The sequence below is a fragment of the Chrysemys picta genome, chromosome 11 (genome assembly GCF_011386835.1).
Source record: "Chrysemys picta bellii isolate R12L10 chromosome 11, ASM1138683v2, whole genome shotgun sequence".
NCBI classification, from domain to species: domain Eukaryota; kingdom Metazoa; phylum Chordata; order Testudines; family Emydidae; genus Chrysemys; species Chrysemys picta.
The window spans coordinates 52,147,991-52,171,761 of record NC_088801.1 but is presented as its reverse complement, the minus strand read 5'-3'; the positions used below and the strand labels follow the sequence as shown (position 1 = coordinate 52,171,761).

Sequence of the window (23,771 nt, the reverse complement as noted above, 5' to 3'; positions counted from 1 at the left end):
TAAGTAGGCAAGAGAACCAAGTTCCTCCCTACATACAGGGGTGAACCTTTCATTTACTTTGGAAGGAGTCTGGATGGACGAACGATTTCCACTTATAGATACAAGAACAAAAAGTCTTTAAACAATCCTTTGTTGTGCCACAGTTCAGTATCAAACTCATCTTTTCCATATCTCCCCATCCCATTTTTTGTCTCCTACTGAATAAAGCAGTAAGATACGAAAAACATGGAATCTTTAAATTAACACATTAAAAACCTACACTGTTTATGCAAAAATAATTGTAGAGCTAATTATAATTACTCACATTGTCATCAATATGACTACTATACATCTCTTTCTACATAATCTAACTGTCTTTTCATCTACTCACTAGGAAGATCAATTATATAACGGGAATAACAACAACTCTGAAAAAGAGTCATTGCTGTTTACAGGTCTGATCTAACAGAAAGTATCTCAGTTTCCTCGGCTGTGCAAGTCCTATGGTGGGTGTGGGGTAGTTTAAAGTATTCAGAAGAAATGCTGGTCTTTTAATACTCAGTATATTTAAACAGTTCCAGAGGTGAAAGGTGCAGGTGGAGAAAGATCCCTTATCCAAGCGAACCCTCTGCTTCTGCTCAAAACCACTAACCAAGCAAGAGTTAGCCTAGCTCTAGAATGAAATGACTCTCCTGCATGCATGCAGGTAATTAGGGAGCATGAGAGCTAAGTGCCATTCTCCACGGGGCAGATTGAGTTTACAGAAACCTACAGTGTTGGGATGAGGCCTCCTATCCCTGATAAAAAGGATGTTTTTTGGATGTCTGGTTATATTTACACAGCAGCTAGAAGGGTGCTTCCCAGTACAGGTAGAAAGACACGCAGTAACTCTGATTAAGCTAGTGTGCTAAAAATGGCAGTGTGGCCATGGCAGCACAGGGAGCCACTCAGGCTAGCTGCCCAAGTACGTACCCACCAGTCAGGTGGGATTTTAAAGTGGCCCTTTGCCTCCTAGCGTACAGCTTGATTCTAAAAGTAAGCTAGACAGTGCCACATGTGTTACTCACATGCTACAAATGCCTGAGAAAATCTGGGAAGTGACTGATGGACTCATTTCCTCCTCGGAATAGGGATTAACCTCCATAGCTACAAACCGCTGCATTCTGGAGAACCAGCTAGTGCTGGAGTAAGTTTTAAATGCTTGCTGTGAAGCAGTAAGGGAAGGATCTACATTGGCTCAGAGAAATTCGATGTCCCGTGTTAAGGAGAAGGTCTGATGACATAGTTTAAGAAAATACCAATAGATGCTAAGAATTTCAAGACATGACAAAATTTGGGTTGGAACAAGTTGACACAGTCCACTTAAATGTTTTCTTAATTAAGACAGATTTTAAAAAAATATACTGCAGATGAGCAATAATGCCTATTAGAACATCTGCTCCAGACACGCACGATACTGCCCAGGCTTCTGTAACTACATAAAAATCTATCACGCTCTAAACTTCGATAGGAATTATTTCCTTTACACTATATGTATGATCTTCTGTGCCTTGTACATATACTCACAAATCTAGAAGAGTTGTCATTTCTTACAGTTTTGGCATTTCCAAAAGCTGGTAGGAAAGAAGAAAAAATAAATGAAACATGGCAAAAACATTTAAATACTAAAAACAAGTCATGACTGTATGTTATGCAAAAACAAAAATAAACAAATTGATGCCTTATGGAAAACAAAAGCACAGTCCTGTGTTTGAGACATCATTATCAGTTGCTGAAGATGGGTTTATGAAAATCAGTTAAGATGGAAGTGAAGAAAAAAACGTTCTCAACATTACGTTCAACGTGGTTTTGAACTATGCCTGGCAACTACCAGCTTACATCATGCATGCAACATGAACTCAAAATAAACTGTAGGGCAAGTTAAGGAATTAGATTTCATTCTGTAAAGCTGTGTTTGTCAAATGGGAGTATGCCCTTCGCTATTATGAAATACAGTGCTCATGCTCATTGCAGAAGGCTTTGAGCTACTTGTCACAAAACATATATCTATATTTTCAGTACTCAAGTAAAGTTGACACTGAGTGGAAAAATATACATTTCTCAGCTTTAACAAATGTGCATGGAGAGACTATTCTGGGTCAAAGAACTGGAGCCAAAAGACAGAGTTTGTTGCTCTCAAAGGCCAGGGTTAAAAGTGACAGAATTGTTTAAAAAAAAAAAAAACTTTATACAGTGCAATAAGTCACCTTTTTAACAACCATATAATTAAATACAGTGCTACACACGAGATTCATTTATAACCATGCACAGAACTAAAGACAAATGTTCCATTATAAAGTGTTTGAAACAGTTTTCTCCTAAATTCATTGTTTCTCATGTTAATTTACATTAGCAGTGCAAAGTTTCAAAAAGTTCAATGAATAGAAGATTGTTGGGGGCAGAATAGATCTGGACAAGGAGAAGTAGTCTGGGACAGGCAGTAGAAACAAAAGTGAAACCATTTGAGCAGCATTTTCCAGAAGTCTTGAGGTCTTTCTGAGTGTAGCCTTCATTGATTTGAGATCTACCATACCGTTCTCTCACTAAAAGGGAAAACTTATAATGGAAGCAGGCCGTAAAAGAGACCCAGTTTGGGAATATTTTAATGAAGTTCCTCTACATGTGGACAAGACAAGCATGCGTGCAAAATGCAAACAGTGCAACAAAGAAATGAAAGGCCTGGTTGCCTAAATGAAACAACATCATGAGACGTGTTGCTTGTTTTGTTAAAATATTATGTTTATCTGTTGAAGAAAAATATCCAGAATACATAAGGTTGCTGTTTTAGTTAAATAAAACAATTTAAATGTCTGTCTGGTGATGTTCTCCTCCTAATACAGCATGGCAAGAAAATCCTCCAAATATTAATGATTAACCTGTTGAATTGGAGATATTTATGAAGCCATTGGGAGGTGAACTATGTTTCAATTACCTTTGGTAAATGAAATAACCAAACAATCATTCATTTTCTGATATAGCTGTAAAACTAAACTGAAAAGGTTTCAAAATAAATCACTTAAAAAATGTATGGTGTGTACCTTCTAAAAATGAAACCTACATCTGTCTCTGAGTTGTGAAGAATATGTATTAAGGTTATAACAACCAACAAGAATGCCCCTTTATATAGAAATCCATGATTAAATCAAGTCTTCCTGACTAGTGATTTAAATCAAATCTACCCTGTCTAAAATCTTTTTCTTTTAAATAAATGCTTGGCTTTATGAAGGCTGTTTGGTCACTCATTACCACTCCCAGAGCTCCCTAACGGAAACAAACTGCAGATACTGAACCCAAGGTACTCAGACCTACTGAGATAATCATGGCTGATCACAGCAGACTGCAGCCCAAGACCCGGTCTGAGAGTGGGAAACTAGCATGCTGAGACAGGTGACAGTTAGATGCCTGAGACAGCATTCACTCTAGGGCTACCATACGTCCGGATTTCCCCGGACATGTCCAGCTTTTCGTTCTTTAAATAGCCATCCGGGGGGGATTTCTAAAAATCTAAAAATGTCCAGGAGTTCCCCCCAGTTGGCTATTTATCGACCGAAAAGCGGCTGCCAAGCACCGCTCGGCAGCCAAAGCCCTTTCCCAGCTCCCCCCATCCCCTGCAGCCTTAGCAAGCCACCCGGCCCCGCAGCTGTCCACCCCTCCCTCAGCTCACTTCCCCCTCCTCTGAACGCTCCGCCCCCCTGCTACTCCCCCGCTTGCCGCGAATCAGATGTTCACGGAAGTCTGAAAACAAGCAGGGGCAGGCGGGGCTCCGGGGAGGCACAGAGTGGCCCAGTCCGTCTCCAGCAGAGCGGCTCCATCCAGCCCCGGCCAAGCGGCTCCGGCCCCGGCTTGGCTCGGGGGCACCAGCCCCGGTTCCGGCTGAGCACGCCAGCCTGGCCCCGGCCGAGCGGCGCTGGCCGACCACCCCTGGCCCCAGCGGCTCCAGCCCGGCTCGGGCCCCAGGGCATCGGCCCCGGCCCAGCACCTCCGGCCCGGCCCCAGCCGAGCATCTCCGGCCCGGCCCCAAGCGCCACGACCTCGGCCAGAGCTCCGGCCGGAGCGTAGCCTGATTCCTGGGCTCTTGCTAAAGCTGTCCCTAGTCAGGGGACAGGGAGGGGGGGTTGGATGGGTCGGGAGTTCGGGGGGGGGGCTGTCAGGGGGGCAGGGGTGTGGAGAGGGGTTGGGACAGTCAGGGACAGGGAGCAGGGGGGGTTAGATGGGTCAGGGGTTCTGGGGGGGCTGTCAGGGGGGCTGGGGTGTGGAGAGGGGTCGAGGAAGGCAGGGAGCAGAGGGGGTTGGATGGGTCGGGTGTTCTGGGGGTCCTGTCAGGGGGCGGGGAGTGGCTGGATAGGGCATGGGAGTCCCGGGGGTCTGTTTGGGGGAGGGGTGTTAATATGGGTTGGGGGTGTGGATAAGGGTTGGGGCAGTCAGGGGACAGGTAGGGTCCTAGGGGGGCAGTTAGGGTGGGGGGTTCTCAGGAGGGGGAAGTCAGGGGACAAGAAGCAGGGAGGCTTAGAAGGGGGGGGATCCTAGGGGGCAGTTAGTGTCAGGGGTCCCAGGAGAGGGCAGTCAGGGGACAAGGAGCAACGGGGGTTGGGAGTTCTGAGGGGGGCAGTCAGGGGGTTGGAAGTGGGAGGGAGTGGATGGGGGTGGGGCAGGGCTAGAACGGGGCTCCTCCTCCCACCCCCCAGTGTCCTGGTTTTTGATTGTGGAAATATGATAACCCTAATTCACTCAAAGAGATCAGGAGGGATCAAAAAGGCAGTTAGCCCAGAAACGGTGACATCCTCCTCATTTTCTTCCCTCCTAAAAACCCACTCTTTCAGTCTTGCCAATAAGGAGTCAATTTAAACAAAAACAGTTCTGTTTAAAAAGAACCTTCCACAGCTGAATAATTGTAAGGCCTTATTTCTGGAATCCTATAAAGCACCAACTATGGTTTTGGATACTATAAATATTAATGGTTCAAATCTTTGCACTAGTGATAGATTCCATTTGCAAAACCAGCTGACCTAGTAGGGTGATGCAGTACAGGAAGCAATGTATTTTTTACACACATTATTAGATTCTTACCTTCAAGCACTGGATTTGACTGTAAAAGTTGTTCTTTTACTTGATTAACTTCTGCTCCTTTTCCACAAACAGCTGCTACATAAGACATGACAAGCTTGCTGGCCTCTGTGGAGAGTGGATTAAAAAGTGAGAAATAGTCCCAAAAACTGGCATAAATAGTTTATTTATTATGGAGGCTTGTATTCCTTTACATTTTTACCATTCCAGCAGGAGTTAAAGACCCCAATCTTCCTCCACATATCTGTATCTTCTTGATACAGCCCTGATGCTGTGATGAGGCCCATGCACTCAGACCCCTGTGTGCACACAGAGACCTATTGATTTCAATGGCCTGGAATATTTAGGACCCAAGCAAAATGATTAGGAACACTAGTGAATCAAGCATATATAGGTCCTTTTCCATTCAGCTTGAGTAAAAGTGACTCAACAAGCTAACAGTATGAAAATTCATCTGTAACATGTCAGGCTATGAACAATGGGCCTTAACATTGCAAAATGCAAAAGGCAAATAAAACTACTAAATCAATCTATCTGTAATTAGATTTAGTAGATCTATTTGGCTTTTGCATATTATATATAAAATCACACACACACAAGTCACATAACTGTAGCTAAAAAGTAATTAATGAAATCTATTTTAAAACAGATTACAGAATACAAACCATTAATTTAGTCAATGAACATAATTTCACTGTGTTAAAATTAACATAAGCAAGTTTGAACAAGTTCTGAAATTGTAAAATCCCAGTTATGTAAACATCAAATCAGTGTCAATGACCCATCCAGATAATATTAGTAAAGATTACATAAAACAAATAGTCTGGATCTTATGATAATATTGTTTAGCACAGAGACCAGTTGTGACAGGAGATGAGCAAGTAAGGTTTAAAACAAGGTCTGCAGTGTTTAATATGATGCAAGACTGCCCAATTTGGGGTAACTCACAGGATATGCATTAATACAATTTAAATACAACATAATTACTAACAGCTGGAATCCCACTCAAATCAATACAATGATAATAAAAACTTATTTACTTTATCCTTTCAAAGATCTGGTACATATTTAAGGGTCTGATTTCAGCAAAGAACAAACAAACACGGTTATTCCTTGAATTTTGATTCTCTTCCGTTTAAGCAAAATTTGCTTAGTACTAACTGGCTGTTTCTGTCCCTAAGTTGAATTCAGAAAACAGACACAGATAGGTATGGCAGGCCTGTGCCCAGGTCCTCATCTCCTGGAATCACATGAGTTCAGCAGAATCTCAGTTTTCATTTTTACAAAGGTTCTCAGCCCTCACCATTGCAAAGAAAAGCTTGAAAATGGAACCCAAGTCAAAGCAATGCAGTGATGCCTACCCCAGTCCACCAACAGCCGGAAACAATAGCTCTTTCAAGAAGGTGTCATCTACAACTCTGGCCAACCCTGCCAATACCACAGCAACATTGGAAAGTACTGGGAGGGGGGGATGATGAGGAAAGTGGGGGAGGGGGCGCACAGGCTGCTACTCCAGAGGGAGAGGAGAGCAGTTGCCATCACCCCAGCCTCTGTGGCACAGGAGCAAGACTCTAGCACACAGACAGTTACACAGTCTGTCTCTGCCACAGATTGCCTTAACAAAGCTTCGCAAACACGTAATATTTCAAGATATAGAGGTGTAAAATAAGATCATTCACAAAATTCTTCAGGATTTGGGGTCTATTTGGAGTATTTTAAATAGGCTAAGAAAGAGCAGGGCCATTTCCTCCTTATAAACACTCCACAAAAAGCTCCATTTTCCTGAGAGACAGGTTTCAGAGGGGTAGCCCTGTTAGCCTGTCTCAGCATAAACAACCAGGAGTCCTTGTGGCACCTTAGCGACTAACAAATTTATTTGGGCATAAGCTTTCGTGGGCTATAACCCATTTCATCAGATGCATGGAGTGAAAAATACAGTAGGCAGGTATAAATATACAGCACATGAAAAGATAGGAGTTGCCTTACCCAGGGGGGCGGGAGGGCCAGTGCTAACGAGGCCAATTCAATCATGGTGGATGTAGCCCATTCCCAACAGTTGACAAGAAGGTGTGAGTATCAACAGAGGGAAAATTGCTTTTTGTAGTGACCCAGCCACTCCCAGTCTTTATTCAGGCCTAATTTGATGGTGTCAAGTTTGCAAATTAATTCAAGTTCTGCAATTTCCCGCTGAAGTTTGCTTTTGAAGTTTTTTTTGTTGAAGAATGGCCACTTTTAAGTCTGTTATTGAGTGTCCAGGGAGATTGAAGTGCTCTCCTACTGGTTTTTGAATGTTACAATTCTTGATGCCTGATTTGTGTCCATTTATTCTTTCTTGTAGAGACTGTCCGGCTTGGTCAATGTACATGGCATTGCTGGCACATGATGGCATATATCACATTGGTAGATGTGCAGGTGAACGAGCCCCTGATGGTGTGGCTGATGTGGTTAGGTTCAATGATGGCCGGAGCACTGGGGGGAGGGCGGCAAGCCCGGCCGGGGCCCCGCTCTCCCCAACCGGCCGGAGCACCGGGGGGAGGGCGGCAAGCCCGCTGCGGCTCCGCTCTCCCCGGTGGCCGGAGCACCGGGGGGGAGGGCGGTGAGCCCGGCCGGGGCCCCGCTCTTCCCGACTGGCCGGAGCACCGCCCCCCTCCAGGTGCCACCCCAAGCACCTGCTTGGTCGGCTGGTGCCTGGAGCCGGCCCTGCCACAAGGACTCCTCGTTGATTTTCCTGAGTATCTTCCCTATTACACCTGATGTACGGATAGGCAAACAAATTAAAGCAAAAGTAAGAACTGAATTGAATCTTTGATGGTCAACAAAATTCAAGTATATTTTTAAAAATGTATGTTTCGTTTCTGCATGTCCTACTTGCAGATTAGAATAAAAAAAAAGTACCAAAATACATGAAAAGCTATTCTCTTGGTCTCGTATTCCAGTCTGCCTCAGCCCAATATGTACCAGAAACATAATGAGACTCCCAAGCAGCTTTCTAGCCAAAGAAGTCTCGATAATTTTGGATATACATCCAAACTTTTATTTTATTTCAATTTCAACATATGAGGAAAAACCTATGCAAGTCTCCAGGTACCTTTGACAGATTAGAAATATTAGGACAAAATAGCAGTAGCAAGACATCCTCTTTGTACAAGAAAACGCAATCCACAAAACCAAGAATATTTCTACACCTTGGGGAAACTCATGAGAAGGCCGCCAGAGCAAATACTCCTGTCTGCCCAAATATTCTTCTCACAGAGATCTCAGAAAGGACAAAACATCTTCAACACAATCCTGCCTACACACACTCAAGTGTACAAAACAGTGGACACCACCTCATGGTCAATGGTATGAAAGGCTTCTGATAGATCTAATAATATCAGCATAATCATTCTCCAAATCTTAACCAAAACTAAAAGAAGATATGAGCATCAAGTGATTTTTTTTTTTTTTAGCAGAAGTTGAACAATTTTTTTCCAATGCTACATGTCAACTTCATATTAATACCTTTTATACATCGGAAAGGGTAACCATATTGGAGGTGAAAGCAATCGGTTAATTAAACTACAATTATTTCCCCAAAAGATAAAGAGAGGCTGATTTAAAGAGTTGACTTAAATGCAGTAATATGAATCTGTCATAGAAAATGTGTGAGCAGCATTGGCTGTTGAGCTAAGGGATAAATGCTGATTTAAATCTAGATTTGCAGTCTGAACGCATGCTCAGGTTAGGGTTGCCAATTTTGGTTGGACGTGTTCCTGGAGGTTTCATCACATGACAATCTTTAATTAAAGATTATTTTTTAATTCCTGGAGACTCCAGGACAATCCTAGGCAACCCTAGCTCAGGTGTTAAGTGGAATGATGTTCTGTTTCTACATGGAAGTTTCCCTCCCCAGTGAGTGGGGTGGGTGGAATGCTTGCAATCTTTCTGGGTGAAGAAGAGTTTTTGGCAGCCGGACTAGTAATTGGATGAGGTAGGATGAGTTGGAGCCTCATGCCCATCCTCTGCAACAAAGATCCCTAAGTGCTGAAGGAGCAATTTTCAGTGGAGCAGTAGAAGGGAAATGGAGACAAGAAAAGGAAAAGTTGCAGGCCTTTCTGTGGCGAATAAAGTACTGTGTATCTCTCTGTTTACAAAGCACCCATTCTGTATGGTATGAAGCCAATAGCAGGGTATTACAAATGATTGTGTCCCTTTTTTTATCTGGCCAGTTTTAAAACAAAACAAGTTAAGAGTTGTTTCAGGTTTTACGCTTGCCTCCCAAATCTCCTCAGCCAATCAGTTTTTCTCCCTGCCCTGTTGGGTTAGACCTTCACAAAAACAACAGGGGAAAGCTATGAAACTGGTTACACACAAAGTACTGCTGAAAGCACAAAATAAACAAAGAAATATTCTCTCTAATCTCTTCGAGTTATTGTAGTCCAAAAGGATCCACTCGAAACAGCAGGTAAGAAATTTCTGAGACAAGTGTGATTTTTTGTTGGCGGCATTCCCTAAAGGACCACAGTTAGTTTTAAACTGGACAGTAGTTGTGAGGAAATGGAAGATTTTTACTATGGATCAAAGGCGCCTAACGGTGCTGAGACAATCAGGCTGATGTGCAGCAGTGAAATAAGAGACTACTCTGCATGCTTAAGTGTTTCTCAGCTATCTGATCTGACAAATTCCCTAAACAGTCCAAATTCTTTGAGAAGGGCTACTCAAGCATTGAGTGAAAAAAGAACTAAAGCAGCAAATAAGTGAATGTAATGTAATTTAAGCTAAGTGTGCACTTTCTGATGACATCAGGATAAATCCAGAGCAGAGGGAAAAGGCTATCAGAATGAGAAAACAATGCAAATTTTGAAAATTATCACCTAGTATCTTTTATTTGAAAATCTGGTTTAATCTGCAACATTGAGCCAATAAAGCACTGCACATTAAATCAATATCTAAACACTATTTTGTTCGGAACCTTGGATAGCCTTCTGTTTTAACCATGATAATATCATATTCACTTCTGGCAGCATGTGAAATATTCTTGCACATCTCCACAAACAGTAATTGGTACAAAAAAGAAAATGAATTAATACAGTCAAAGTAAATTCCAGGCTAAAACCAAGAAACTGATCACATTACAGAGACTTTCAATACTGCCAGCCCCAAACATTTAGAAGTCAAGATTCTGACCACCAAAAAATCATGACATGTATAAGATTGGGATTATTTTTATTTGCCTTCCGGTGTTCACACATTTAGGGTTCATGATTTCAAGCTTTTCCCCACAATCGAAAGGGCTAGAAACTTTAATAATAATAATAATAAAAAAAAAAGCTAAAGTTCTCAGACTTCAGGTGCTTTAAGAAAAACAACAAATATCATGAGAATTTGCAGCAATGCAGTTTCGGCATCTATTCACTTTAGTCAGAATCCTAACCTTTACTTCTACTACAGCTTCTCGTAGTTTTCCATTTAGTTTTTAAAGAGAAAAGATCATCTCAGTATTTCTAACATGCCCATAATGACCTTGGCTACTGAACACGTAACAATCATCATGTATGTATAGAATAGGCAAGTAATTCAGTCACCCCTAATGTCTGCTGTTATGCAATCTACAAATAATTGTGGATTTATTCCATGTTAGTTGCTAAATTGCTCATAACCCTGGAGGAACTATATGAGGCTAAAATATAACACTAAAGAATTCCTTTCAACTATTAATGAAGTTCGAACTACTATGCAGTGAACTTGTGTTAAGGGAACTTAAGATTATTTTTAATATGCTTATTTACTCAGTAGACCACCCTTCTTCATTATCACAGAACTGACACAGGAAAGAATTACAGCATGTCCAAGCCTCTCATTCGGGATTCACAAAAGGGGCAATAAAAAAAAAGTACACAACTTTTGAGAATGCACATTAAGAACACTAAGGTGCAAAACCCTTCCAACCCTATGTCCCCCGAATGAAGCTCTCTATGCAGTCTTTGTTACACCAATTTTATTTTTGTTTACTGGATGCATAATAAACTGTAAGTATTCCTGGCTTCACAAACAATCACTCAGATGATGTAGAAACAAATTTAAGTGTTCTGTACCTGCTGTTTCTTTTCCACAGCAGCAATTTAATAACAGCTATTTGAGACTATAATGCAACTGATTTTTTTAAAAATGAGCTTTCAAGGTGAACAATTATGAAAGTGACATTTACCCCCCACACGATTTCATGCTTTTCAATGAATTGAGAATTTTCTCAAAAATTATTCCAGCTTTGCTTGTGAGACATGCAGTTATCTTGTACACTTGCCAGTGTACTAAGTGTAGCTGAGCACAGCATGAGAGATTTCATTTCCAAGGCCATCACCATTGTGTTTTTATATAAATAGCGTAAGAAATTAAAAGTCCTATATTTAAAGGACTTAGTGAATGCTTTCCAGGGATTCAACCCATCCCAAAATGGCAGGGGAGGTCCAGTTTTCACGGGCTTGGAGTTGTGAAAGTGAAATGAATTATATTAAAGAAATAGAATGAATTAAAGAATGCCGTATGTACCTTTAAGTAGAAATGAGAAATGCTGCAATCCAGGTATCAAGAAAGCAGACATTAACTGTTAATCAATTGCTCCACTTAAGGGCGATTGGTGAAGCATTAGCCTTAGATCGATAAGAGTTAATAAGGAAGCAGGATATGCATATTGTGCCCCAGGCAAATTTTACAATTTTACTCTCTCTGTCCCTTTGTTTAGTTCACACCCTTTTATCTGTATAAATAAGACTGTATGAATCTTGCAGGGGGCTCACATTATCTGAGTGTTATTAGCAAAGCGCTGTGCTAATAAAACAGAGTGGTCTGACAAACTGAGATCTGAGTCTAACTTTGACAATTTGGAGGTCCCACCGAGATGGCAACTGTCTTCACTGGGGCCGTGTGATTCCTGACCGTTTTTTATCGGATGACCGTGGCAGCCGGCACCTGGGCATTTGGCCCGAGCGGTCCTCCTCCTGAACGGAAGGGCGCACAACCACAGTGAAGTCTACATCATCGAACCTGTTGGTTCCCACTCTTTTCTAGTAGGGATCCCGGGATCGGACATCAGTAATCTGGTCAGGTAATTATTTCTGTGTTTTGTCTGGACTGAGTACTGTCCTGTCTCTGTGTCTATCCATCCTCCTGTGGAGTGTTTGAGTCTGGGTGCCGTCTCCATCCAGGGATCGGCCGACCAAGGGGTTCCTGTCCCCGCGGTCTGATTGAGTGAAATCTGCACAATCGCAGCCGCACCGCACCTTGGGTAAAACCCTTGGTGTGAAAGCAAGGGCGACTGAGGCAGCAGCCTGTGGGCTCCTTTTGTGTGTTGCACTGGGCATCGCTCTGATGAACCCAAATTTCCTTCTTGTGTGATTGGTGTGTGTAAAGTCCTCCTGTATTGGTAACCAGACATCTAAGTCGGGACAGTTCCCTAAAGGAACACCGGCTCATTTTTAGGAAGGGTCCGGATTCCTGTAAATTTCTGGAAAAATGGTCTAGGCTAACTCAGGGAGATCCCAAAACTCAGTGGCCACTGTTAGAATCTTGGGACAAGGACCAAGTGGACGTCTTAAAAGACAAACTCGGCCAACCTAAAACTAAATTGGCCAAAGGAGAGGTTAATTGTTTCATGCAGTGGTGGGAAGAGGAAAACCGTGGGTGGACAAAATCAAAACTCACCTCACTCAAAGATTCAAATAATAAGTTAAAAGCTTTATCAAAAGCCTCCTCTCCCACCACCAGACTGAGCGCTCCCCTTTACCCCGTTCTCTGAAGAAACCCGGATCAATCCCAACCCTCTCCATACTCCCATCTCATTGTAAAAAGGACAAAAAGCCCCTTGTTCTGTTCCCCTTCGTTGTCTGCCTCAGAAACTGATTCTTTAGTATTCCACTACCAATCCAGCAAGGAGGGTGGACTCTTCAACTAGCCCCCACCCTTCCTGGTCCCTTTCCTTAAACATTTCTTTAAAAATTGTGAAATAACCACAATATCACTCACAAAAACGGTTCATTGGAAAAAGCAGGATCAGGCCCAGACAAGCAGGCAAGCAACAGATAAAGAAACTGAAAGAAAGTTGGAAGCCCTAAGGGCATAGTGTCAGGAGTAAGAAAAGGCATGAATCCCTGGAACAATATTTAAAATGGTGAAATCTGAGTTAATAAAGGTGTCATTTTGGGAGATAAACAAGTGATTTAAGGAAAGAGAGTGAAAAGTTAACTCTACAGAGGCTGGAGAGAATTAAGCAGTTAAACTTTGTGAAAATGTTAAAAAGGACCATGTTAAAGAGAAAAAGAATTCTTGGTTTCTTTGCAGCCATTCAGAAGGAAAAATGGGCCCCTTTTTCCAAAGGAACGTTTATAAAAAATCCAGGTAAAGAGACAATCTGATTGAAATCATTTGACTATGGACAATTGAGTCAAATTTGCTAAAAGAACATAGGGGGGTTCTATTGGAACTTAATTGCCCCAAATGTATAAAGGTAACGTAATCTATGTACAGCTATGTAAAAACAAAGCAGTATAAAAGGGATGTTAAGGAAAAGAAAATGTGTATGTATCTGTCTGTGGAAATATGTGAGGTTTGTAAAACTCCTGTTTTGTAGGTTTAAGATAAATTGGTTTTGTTTTGTTTATAATGCCTCTAAAAATCCATTTGATTCTTTAATTCAAAGTTGCAAAACTGACAGACCTTTTTGCCAGACACAGGTAATCAGTGTTGGTTGGCTTTGAGATTTGGTATTTAACCCTTAAAGGGTAACTTGATTCTTTACAAAATTTAAAATGTTTTTAAATAAAGACCAAGTCATGACTGCAGCAGGGCAGTCAAAATCAGAAGAATAGGGAGAGATTCTGGATTATTTTTCTTTGTTTGTTTGTTTTTGTAACAAAATAGCAGATGAGAGCTGTAGTAAAAGAATAAAGACAGTGCCCCTCTGAAACAACAGCCGGGGTGAGGTGCACAAAACAAAAAGAAGCAATGTTAGAAACACTGAGCCTTAAAATGGCTCTGTGTAATCAGACTGTCACTTTGATAAGGGTACATAAAAACTCTGTAAGAACAAAAGAAACAGTTACACCTTATGTAAAAATTAATATGGCTTAATGTTTTAAAAGTTAAAGTATAGAAGGAATGTGCAGACATGTGCAGTGTATATTATAGAGGGGGGTAAAATAAATGCAAACGAAACATGCTACTTAATTAAAATCATATTAGGGCTCCAAAGGAGCCACAATAGATTGTGTTTTCTTTTTCAGATCTCTGTGTGTTTTGGAAGCAAGAGTTAAAAGTAATCAAAACTCTGGTAAAAGTTAATTGTGTTCCTTTTAAGACAGAGTTTCTGAGCTCTGCTGATGGCTTTGAATCCAAAAGCCAAGCCTGTGTTGATGCAAATTACCTAACTGATAAAGGAAGGAGAGAACTGCCAGCACAAAGAAACTGCAAATAAAGGTATGCTTATCCATGCCTGTTGCTCCAAAGCCCTGTAGTAAAGACATCTCACTAGGATCCTGTATGTGGGATAAAATGAATATATATATGTATAATGGGCTATGTGTATGTGTTAATTCTTGGGGAAAAGTGTTTTTAAAGAATGAAAGTGTTAGCAACCTTCCAATAGACAAATGTAAATGTAAATGTAAATGTATGTACTGTGTTTACAAAAAGGTAAAAAGGTAACATAGTTCCTAAAACGAACAAAAAGGCAATGTGGGAAACTGAACCATTCATATTATACATGCAAATGGCAACATGTTAAGAATTGCCACTGCAGAAAGACATAACAGCTTACCATTGGTATAACATTTTCTGAATGGTCTCCCACAACTACTGGCATACTAATGTTACTAACCCTAATTGTTTTTAATTTTAAATTGTATGTGTTTAATTGGACTGTTTGAAATGTGCTGTTGGATAAAACAAATGTATGCAAAGCTAGAGCCACAGGTCCAAATCACCTCCCAGTATTTTCTATTACGTGGACTAAATAAGAAGTGACACTGGAGATTAATAATCTTAGTGTTAAAAGGGGGCTATGTAGGAGCAGGATTTTATAATGTCCCAGAAGAATTAATATATGATTTGATTGTCTTGGTTACTGATTGTAAAACTTAGCAAGGTTCAATTTGCAACGCTTTTTTGCTCGATATAAATACTACTGTTTGTATTCTCAATCTGTTTGCGTGAATGAGGAATATATGCATCAGGAAAAGAAGGTGTGAAGGACATTGTTACAGCCAGAGTCAAGGAAAAAGAAGTAAAGAGACTTAAAGGACATCAAAGAATCATAAGGTACTGCTTACTATCCAGACGGCTGGTAAACTATCTGGCATTGCAGTGTGGATACGTGCTTCGCAGTGTAAGAAGACACCCTCCCAGCGAACCAATCACCACCTCAGAACCACGCAGAGTCAATTTTGACTCTGGAAGAAGACGTAGAGGAACAGCCTGCAATACCTTACCATCTACGCTCTCGTAAGGGTTGCCAGAAGCAGACGACGACCTAAAGCAAGACCTGAGAAGGAGCAGTAGTGAGCCTAGCGCCTGCTGCCTGGTAGACGTAAAACCGTGACTGCGGTTCGCTCGGTTGAGGTTGTCAGAACCAGAAGGGCCTTGCCTCCAACATGCGTCTCTGGTGGTGCCTGTTCCTCGGCTGCTGGTGTCTTAAGGTCTGGGGAGTCCACAATGACAATTCTTTTATCCAGCAGCAAGTGTGGATAGCGCAGACCCTTAATATTTCTAATTGCTGGGTCTGCAGCCACATCTCAGGCCACTCTCAAGCTGGTGTTCCTGTCCTGGCAATCCCACTCAATTCCCCAGACCTCACTGGAGGACCTCGTCCGTTTAACAAAACATGGAACAGCAATGACACTTGGGAAGCAGTGGGAATAAATGTATCTAAATGGATAAGTTTGGTGGAGGGAAAAGGTCATTGGTGTTGGGTGTGTAATGGGACAGGGCTGGATCTGGGAAAAAGCCGTTGCCTTCAGCATATTGTGGCCAATGGCGTATGGGATTATTCGAACAAAACTAAAGAGTGGCGGGCCGGGTATGGGGATATGAATTATATTTGAGGTTACAAGCAGTAGTTGAAATAATGGTAAATGAAACCGGAGAGAGTTTAAAAGCCCTGGCCAAAGAAACAGGGGCAATACAACAGATGGCCCTTCAAAACCGTCAGGCATTGGACATAGTGCTGATGGCCAAAGGAGGGACCTGTGCTTTCATTGGAAAAGAATGTGTGTTTATACCTGACGACACCAATGAGGTAATAGATCGCGCTAGCCACTTAGAACAAATCGCATATCTTCCCCATGAAGAGCCGAGTTCTTTATGGAAGTGGCTAAGTAACCTGTTCAAATTCTCTGGCATAGGAAACTGGTTGTTTCAGGGAGCCCTGACTATCCTGTTTGGAATCCTAATGATTTTTTCAGTTAATCTCCTGTTGTATCCAGAATTGTTAAGGCATGCCACCCAGGTGACTGCCCCAAAACAGAGTGCTAATATGATGATGTTAAATATCACTGATGAACGAAGAGATAAAGAACGATTAATATGTGGAACCCAGTAATTGTTGGTCTTTGCGTAAACTTGACCAAAAGGAGGGATTGTGAAAGTGAAATGAATTATATTAAAGAAATAGAATGAATTAAAGAATGTTGTATGTACCTTTAAGTAGAAATGAGAAATGCTGCAATCCAGGTGTCAGGAAAGCAGACATTTACTGTTAATCAATTGCTCCACTTGAGGGCGATTGGTGAAGCATTAGCCTTAGATCGATAAAAGTTAATAAGGAAGCAGGATATGCATATTGTGCCCCAGGCAAATTTTACAGTTTTGCTCTCTCTGTCCCTTTGTTTAGTTCGCACCCTTTTATCTGTATAAGTAAGACTGTTTGAATCTTGCAGGGGGCTCACATTATCTGAGTGTTATTAGCAGAGCGCTATGCTAATAAAACAGAGTGGTCTGACAAACTGAGTCCTGAGTCTAACTTTGACAGAGTGTATTCTGTAAGACAAGTGAGTCATGAATTTATTTTGACCTTTGCAACATAGCATCACCAAAAGGATGACTTTGCACATAGATATCATGACATCGCACCAATACAATGGAATTGCATGTATGCAACAACACTCAATGCAATGTCACACCTGCAGTAGCACATATCATGATGCAATTAGTTTACAGTGTGGAGCAAATGTAAAGAGAGAACTCTAACACCCTCTCATATTTTTGGAAGAGAGCATGGAGAACACAAAGCTGTATATTACCTGTTTTTCCAGCACCACTCTCCCCAGTAATAAGAATACACTGATCTTTATCCTGGTCCCTGAGGGATCTGTATGCTTCATCTGACAGAGAAAATCTGTAAAGTAAAAGATGATGAATTTAGCAGAGAAATGAGCCAATATCATCAAGACTATATATATATAAAAAAAATACTGTATGTCCTTGAGGTTCAGATAGCATTAAAACAATGCTATGTAGCTTTCTACGCACTATACCAAGTGATAAATGGAGAACTGAAGCTTCTTTAGAATCCTATGAGTCAATAAAATCTAACATGGATGTTTGTGATTACTGATTTACTTCATAATGATACTTATAGAATGGGCCTGGGAAAGAAATAGAAGTTACTTCCCTCCACCAGACTCTTTTAGAGACTCATTAAAGCCTTCAGAGTAGCAGCCGTGTTAGTCTGTATCTGCTATATGCATCCGAAGAAGTGGGCTGTAGTCCACGAAATCTTATGCTCTAATAAATTTGTTAGTCTCTAAGGTGCCACAAGTACTCCTGTTCTTCTTTTTATTAAAGCCTTCATAATTTGCAGACATACATCCGCCCATGTAAGTATTCATTTAGCTGCCAGAGTAAGAAATGCCAGTATTTTCATTAAGTAACATCATAAGTTTACAACCTACAATCAAAGCACTGCAATCAGATATTGTATCAACTTGTTATTTCAACTATATTTGTAATTAGAATGTATCTTCTTCATATCACTACTATCATACAAGAGGGGGTTGGTGCTCTGCTCTTCCACTGAGAGGAAGATGCTTCAAGCAGGAAACCAGTCAAATCTCCACTGTGATCTTATACTTCCCCATTCCACTCTTTCATTCATGCAAATTTCCTCCAAACCACTCTGTGTTATGTCCCAAAACGACACTTTATATTCCAAAACAATTTCCCCTCTAAAAAAGTGCGGGAAACCCCTAAAAATCTTATGAAAATATTATGAATATAATTTGAATGGTTAAAGTACCCAGAGTATGTTTAAAACATTAACCATCAGCCCATGGCTTGTCATCGTTGCACGGCATATTTTCATGTTTTCTGATTAGCTGAATTACAGACATTTGGAAACCAAATGTAGGGTGGTGTTACATAATTTGGAGCTAAAAAACAGATTAAGAATTGACATCATCTTCTCTGCACTAGCAGAGACTTCAGGCCCACTATACTGGAACATACACACACAGGCCACGGGACAAAATCACAGCAGTTTGTCAGACACTTTGGAACTTTGGCTGACAATGAAACTGTATACAGCACATCATATAGTGCTTTTAAGAGTGCTATCTACGTACTGCCAACATTATTTCCTGCAGCACCTGGTTGTTCCCTGAAGATCTCGTTCAAGTATTAACTAGGCCTGATCTTGCTTAGTTTATAACATTAGACAAGATCACAGCTCAAGATGGTTTGGAAACAACCATGCCCAACAAGATGCAAAAACAAGACGCTAACTGGTAGCTCATATTTAAGAGCAGATTGATGCATTGGCCACTTTAACCGCAGCAAACCAAAAATGTCCAACTCCTCTTGATGTACCTGGCATTGATGAGGAGATTCCTAAAACTTTTAATACTGCTCTAGAGACCCATGCATCTTTAGAATTTGAACTCAATGATTCAACTAGAGGTGAAATTTTGTTTAAAGTACAAGAAAGTAGAGAGCTCTAATGTGTTTAACATTGAAATAGAGTTGATTTGCGATATGGCCAGCATGTTACAACAGTAGCAAAGAAAAGACTCCACTGCTGCTGAGAGACCATGATGCAATTCCTGGCAGCAGCCGTATTGTTATGCATCCAAAGTACAGTAGCAACAGCACTTCACAAGATTCTCTGGTAGGACATATTCAGGAAGAGAATAATATTCCTTAAAGGTGCTGCAGATACACTTGCAAAGTTGAGAGTGTAACACATACCTCTTAGGCTTATCTGTGCAAATATGTTCATCATAGTTAATTTTAAGCAACATCCTTTCAAAGCAATCTATGAGGAAAGCAGCAAAATGGGCCAAAGGCCTTCAGGCAGCAGTGGGGGCCCAGGGAGGGAGCGGGGAAGAGATCGTAGAATCATAGAATTGGAAGGGACCTCAAGAGGTTATCTAGTCCTGTCCCCTGCACTCAGGGCAGGACTAAGTATTATCTAGACCAGAGGTTCCCAAAGTGGGCGATACCGCCCCCTGGGGGGCGCTGGAACGATCCAGGGGGGCAGTAGTAGCCTCGGGTGCAATTGGGGGGCGTTGAATAAAAATAAGGGGGCGGTGGAAGCATAAAGAAAGAATATAAGAAAATTTTGAAAAACTGTTCGTACATGTTTCATCTGTTGTGTAACATAGAGTTAAAGTTGTAGTGATTACTTTATTTTCCAAATAAATTCACAAATTATAACCGATCAGGTGTCAAGTCCGCCAACAGCTCTTAACAAGCAAGTGTTGGCAGGCGAGCATGTCGCGCATTGTCAGGAAGTCCAGCATGCATCGGCAGGAATATGTGCGTGTAATGACTTGTTTACAATACGATACTATAAATAGGCGACATGTATGAAATCTAATTTAGATTGTTTCTTAATTGTGTAAAAAGCAGTTAACAATAGTGCAATAAGTATTTAAAATTTTTTATTCATATTCAATACCTTCGATCTTTACGGATTACGGATCACATACAAAGCAAATTGTATTATTGTTGTTTCAATAAAACAGCAATTTACACGTGAGTATTTTTATACATTTTCTTACATATCTACCGTACGTTTCTGTGTCTCTAGTGCTTACTAATAATAAAATCGTAGCAGGTTTGTGTCGGTACAGTACTATTTGAAGTGTACAGTCAATATATTTGTCATATTTTTTATTACAATATTAACAAAAACGGGAATGAAATCGTAAAAAAACTGTTAACTATTAACATTTATTTATATCTATCGAATCATCTGTGTTAGTTGGTAAATAAGGCGTGTGTTAATGAGGAACAATTATTTAAATAAGGGCAAACTAAATTAAAACTATTAACTGATTTTTAATTGCATATTGATTATTTTTAATTAATTATTTCTTGATAAATTTAGTTTGATATTTGACAGTTTAATATTAAATACATATATCTAATGCTGAGCAAAGAACAAAACCCAGTTTATTAGTTTCATTAGTATTTTAGTTTGGTTGTCTTTTGCCATCTTACGTAAAAACCACTGTATACCTGATGTCGTGGGCGATATTCTAATAACACATCTTTCTTTACTATATTGTAGGACGTAGGTAGAAATATAGATATATAAAAGAACACAAATTTGTCACTGCATCTTTCTGTTTGTTTGCTTAAAGAAGGTAGATTTCCAGGGGGGCGCTGAGTAATTTTTTTTCTGAAAAGGGGGCGGTAGGCCAAATAAGTTTGGGAACCTCTGATCTAGACCATCCCTAACAGGTGTTTGTCCAACCTGCTCTTAAAAATCCCCAAAGATGGAGATTCCACAACCTCCCTAGGCAATTTATTCTAGTGCTTAACTACTCTGACAGTTAGGAAGTTTTTCCTAATGTCCAATCTAAACTGCCCTCGCTGCAATTTAAGACCATTGCTTCTTGTCCTATCCTTAGAGGTTAAGAAGAACAATTTTTATCCCTCCTCTCTGTAACAACCTTTTATGTACTTGAAAACTGTTATGTCCCCTCTCAGTCTTTTTTTCTCCAGACTAAACAAACCCAATTTTTTCAATCTTCCCTCATAGGTCATGTTTTCTAAACCTTTAATAATTTTTGTTGCTCTTCTCTGAACTTTCTCCACATCTTTCCTGAAATGTGGTGCCCAGAACTGGACACAATACTCCAGTTGAGGCCTAATCAGCGTGGAGTAGAGCGGAAGAATTACTTTCCATGTCTTGCTTATAATACTCCTGCTAATACATCCCAGAATGATGTTTGCTTTTTTTTTGCAACAGTGTTACACTGTTGACTCATATTTAGCTTGTGATCCACTATGACCCCCAGATCCTTTTCCGCAGTACTCCTTCCTGAGTAGATGGGATATTAATAACACAAGCTGTGGTTTCCATGGGTTTGTTTCTGGAAGACAGCTTTCATCTAGAGAGTAACATTACAGTGTAATTTTTTTAAGTGAAATCACAGAATGGTTAGCTCACCAAGCCCATCCAGCCATGAAATCCAGTGCTGTTTGTCCTTCAAACTGTCTCATCCATCAGCTCCAAGAATACCACCCCAGTACAAACAAATTAGTATTTCTACTACTGAAATACCACGTTTGCAAACATCTGTCCTCACTGGATAGCAGGGAAGCTGGAACAATTTGTATAGTGGGGGTACTGAGAGCCATTGAACCAAACTGTAAACCATGTATATAATGGAAACCACTTAAAGCCAGGGGGTGCAGCAGCATCACCAGCCCCCTTAGTTCCAGCACCTATGCTTGACAGTATTACACCAGAAAACAGTGTGGAGCCACTGTGGAGGCCCCATCGGCAATTTTAGGGCAACCAACACATTCCTAATTCATATCTTGAATGATTTTAAGGTGACATATTCACCTCTAACAAGGCTACTGAATTCTCTAGTGCTGAAATGCCACTCTCACTAGCCCTACATGGATTGTACAGCATTAGTGATTGTCTTCACACACACACAAAAATCACCTCGGAAGAACAATTCACAAGCAACAAAGTCTTTCTCCATACGGAAACTTGAAGTATAAGGTCATAAACAACCAACAGAAAATTTTTCCTCTCTTTTAAACAGTTATTTTTATCCAAATCACCTGACCTTGCATAATTCAGCCAGGGATGGTTTGTGTTTATTCGGAATGTTTTCTTTTTTTGAGAAAACCTCACCACTATACAATGCTGGAAAGCTTAATACAATATTCAAATAGCATATCAACGACTATATCTCAAACACACAAGACAAATCAAGTTCACTTACACTGACAAACATTTCATACACACAGTTAATAAAACTTCCCTCATCAAGTTGTACGTTTGCCCTGAAGTTCAGGCTATGCCTTCCACAAATTTAGTTCTAGAAGGCAGAGGCAAGGAAGTGTTTTAGTAGCAACCCTTTTAAAGAATTTTCTGTATTCGTGGCACTGCATACACAGAATTAGTGCCATCTGTGTCAGAGTTTGGAACATAAATCTTTATTTAAAATAAAAAAATAACAGATTCATCCATCATGTCTAATTTAATGATACACCATTATTGTAGAGTACTTTATATATTTTCTATCTTCTTCTGGCTGTGTAATAAAAATTAGATCTCTGCCCCTTTTCCAGGTACGTCCTCTATTCGTTAGAAACAACGATTAAAAATGGTCTCATGCTCTGTAAAAATAGATCTCAATTTAGTTTTTATAATAATTTAATGACCACAGATAATCCTTCTACTTCTCCTTTTCTTTTGTTAACATTAACGTGTACTCCTCAGTGATGTCAACATTTATGACTATAAACCTAAATCACATGCCACTCTTCTGAGCCACCATATAATTACAGAACCTAAATAGATCTTTATTGTAGTTCTTAGCTAAAAGACAGTTGTGAACCATATGTTTTGAATTATTTCATGAGTGTGTCAGCAATGTCATTTGCCACACTTTATTATAAACTCTTCTTTCATTTGTAAGTTTTAATATAAAATCAACCATGTTATTTCTCCTACCACATCAAGGATACAGTATTTACTAAAGTTCTCCTTTAATTGAGATCTAAGTATAGGAACAATTTGAATCATAAATGCTACCCATATCTAGATCAATCACGACATTCCTTGTTCTACAGCCATAGTACTTTTCATAGCACCAAGTTTTTAGGCTGTGTACTTTCAAACTGGAATTATCACTGATTTTGAAAAGTTTGTTTTGACCCCAATATTTTGTTTTGCTTTCTTTACATCCATTGATGCTGGAGTACATGTTCACGGAGGACTTGCTAATAAGAGAAATAAAACTAAAGGAGATAAATATCTGAAAGTTAATCACTACATTGAGACTACTTCCATGAATGCAAAAAGCACTGACAACTTTCACTCCCTTACTAAGCTCCATGCTCCACTTTTACTTGCAAGGAATTTCCAATTTTAACTACAATACATTACTAACCACCTCCACCAACTATTATCTCCAATCCCCATCCACAGTACTTTCCCTTGCTTCCCTCCTTCCGATCTCTCAGACACCATCCTTTTAGCAAAAGACACTTAGGACCAGATTTAAAATCCCAACAGGCACCTTTCTGCACACTTTAGGCACCTTTCCAAATTTGGCCTTTAATGCCTGTATCCTGTCTCTTCCTGCCTCCAAACTTTTGCTCCCTTTGCAGCAATAATCACTCACCATGTACCTGAGTGCTCAAGATTGCCACTACTGCCCCCCTCTAAATTCCTTTGCTCTTGTTTTCGT

The 23,771-nt window shown here is 40.4% G+C and overlaps 1 protein-coding gene across 4 annotated transcripts in view; it reads right to left on the bottom strand.

The window, feature by feature from the left end:
• Window positions 1–23,771, bottom strand: part of MYO1B (myosin IB) — a 198,499-nt gene that overhangs the window by 95,256 nt on the left and 79,472 nt on the right. For all 4 annotated transcript variants that reach the window (XM_005306813.4, XM_024109559.3, XM_005306814.4 and 1 more), the window contains exons 4-6: window positions 17,352–17,446; window positions 5,086–5,190; window positions 1,546–1,592 (exon numbers count right to left, since the gene is read on the bottom strand). In XM_005306813.4, coding sequence (XP_005306870.1) covers window positions 1,546–1,592; window positions 5,086–5,190; window positions 17,352–17,446 — 247 coding nt within the window. The remainder of the gene's footprint in view (window positions 1–1,545; window positions 1,593–5,085; window positions 5,191–17,351; window positions 17,447–23,771) is intronic.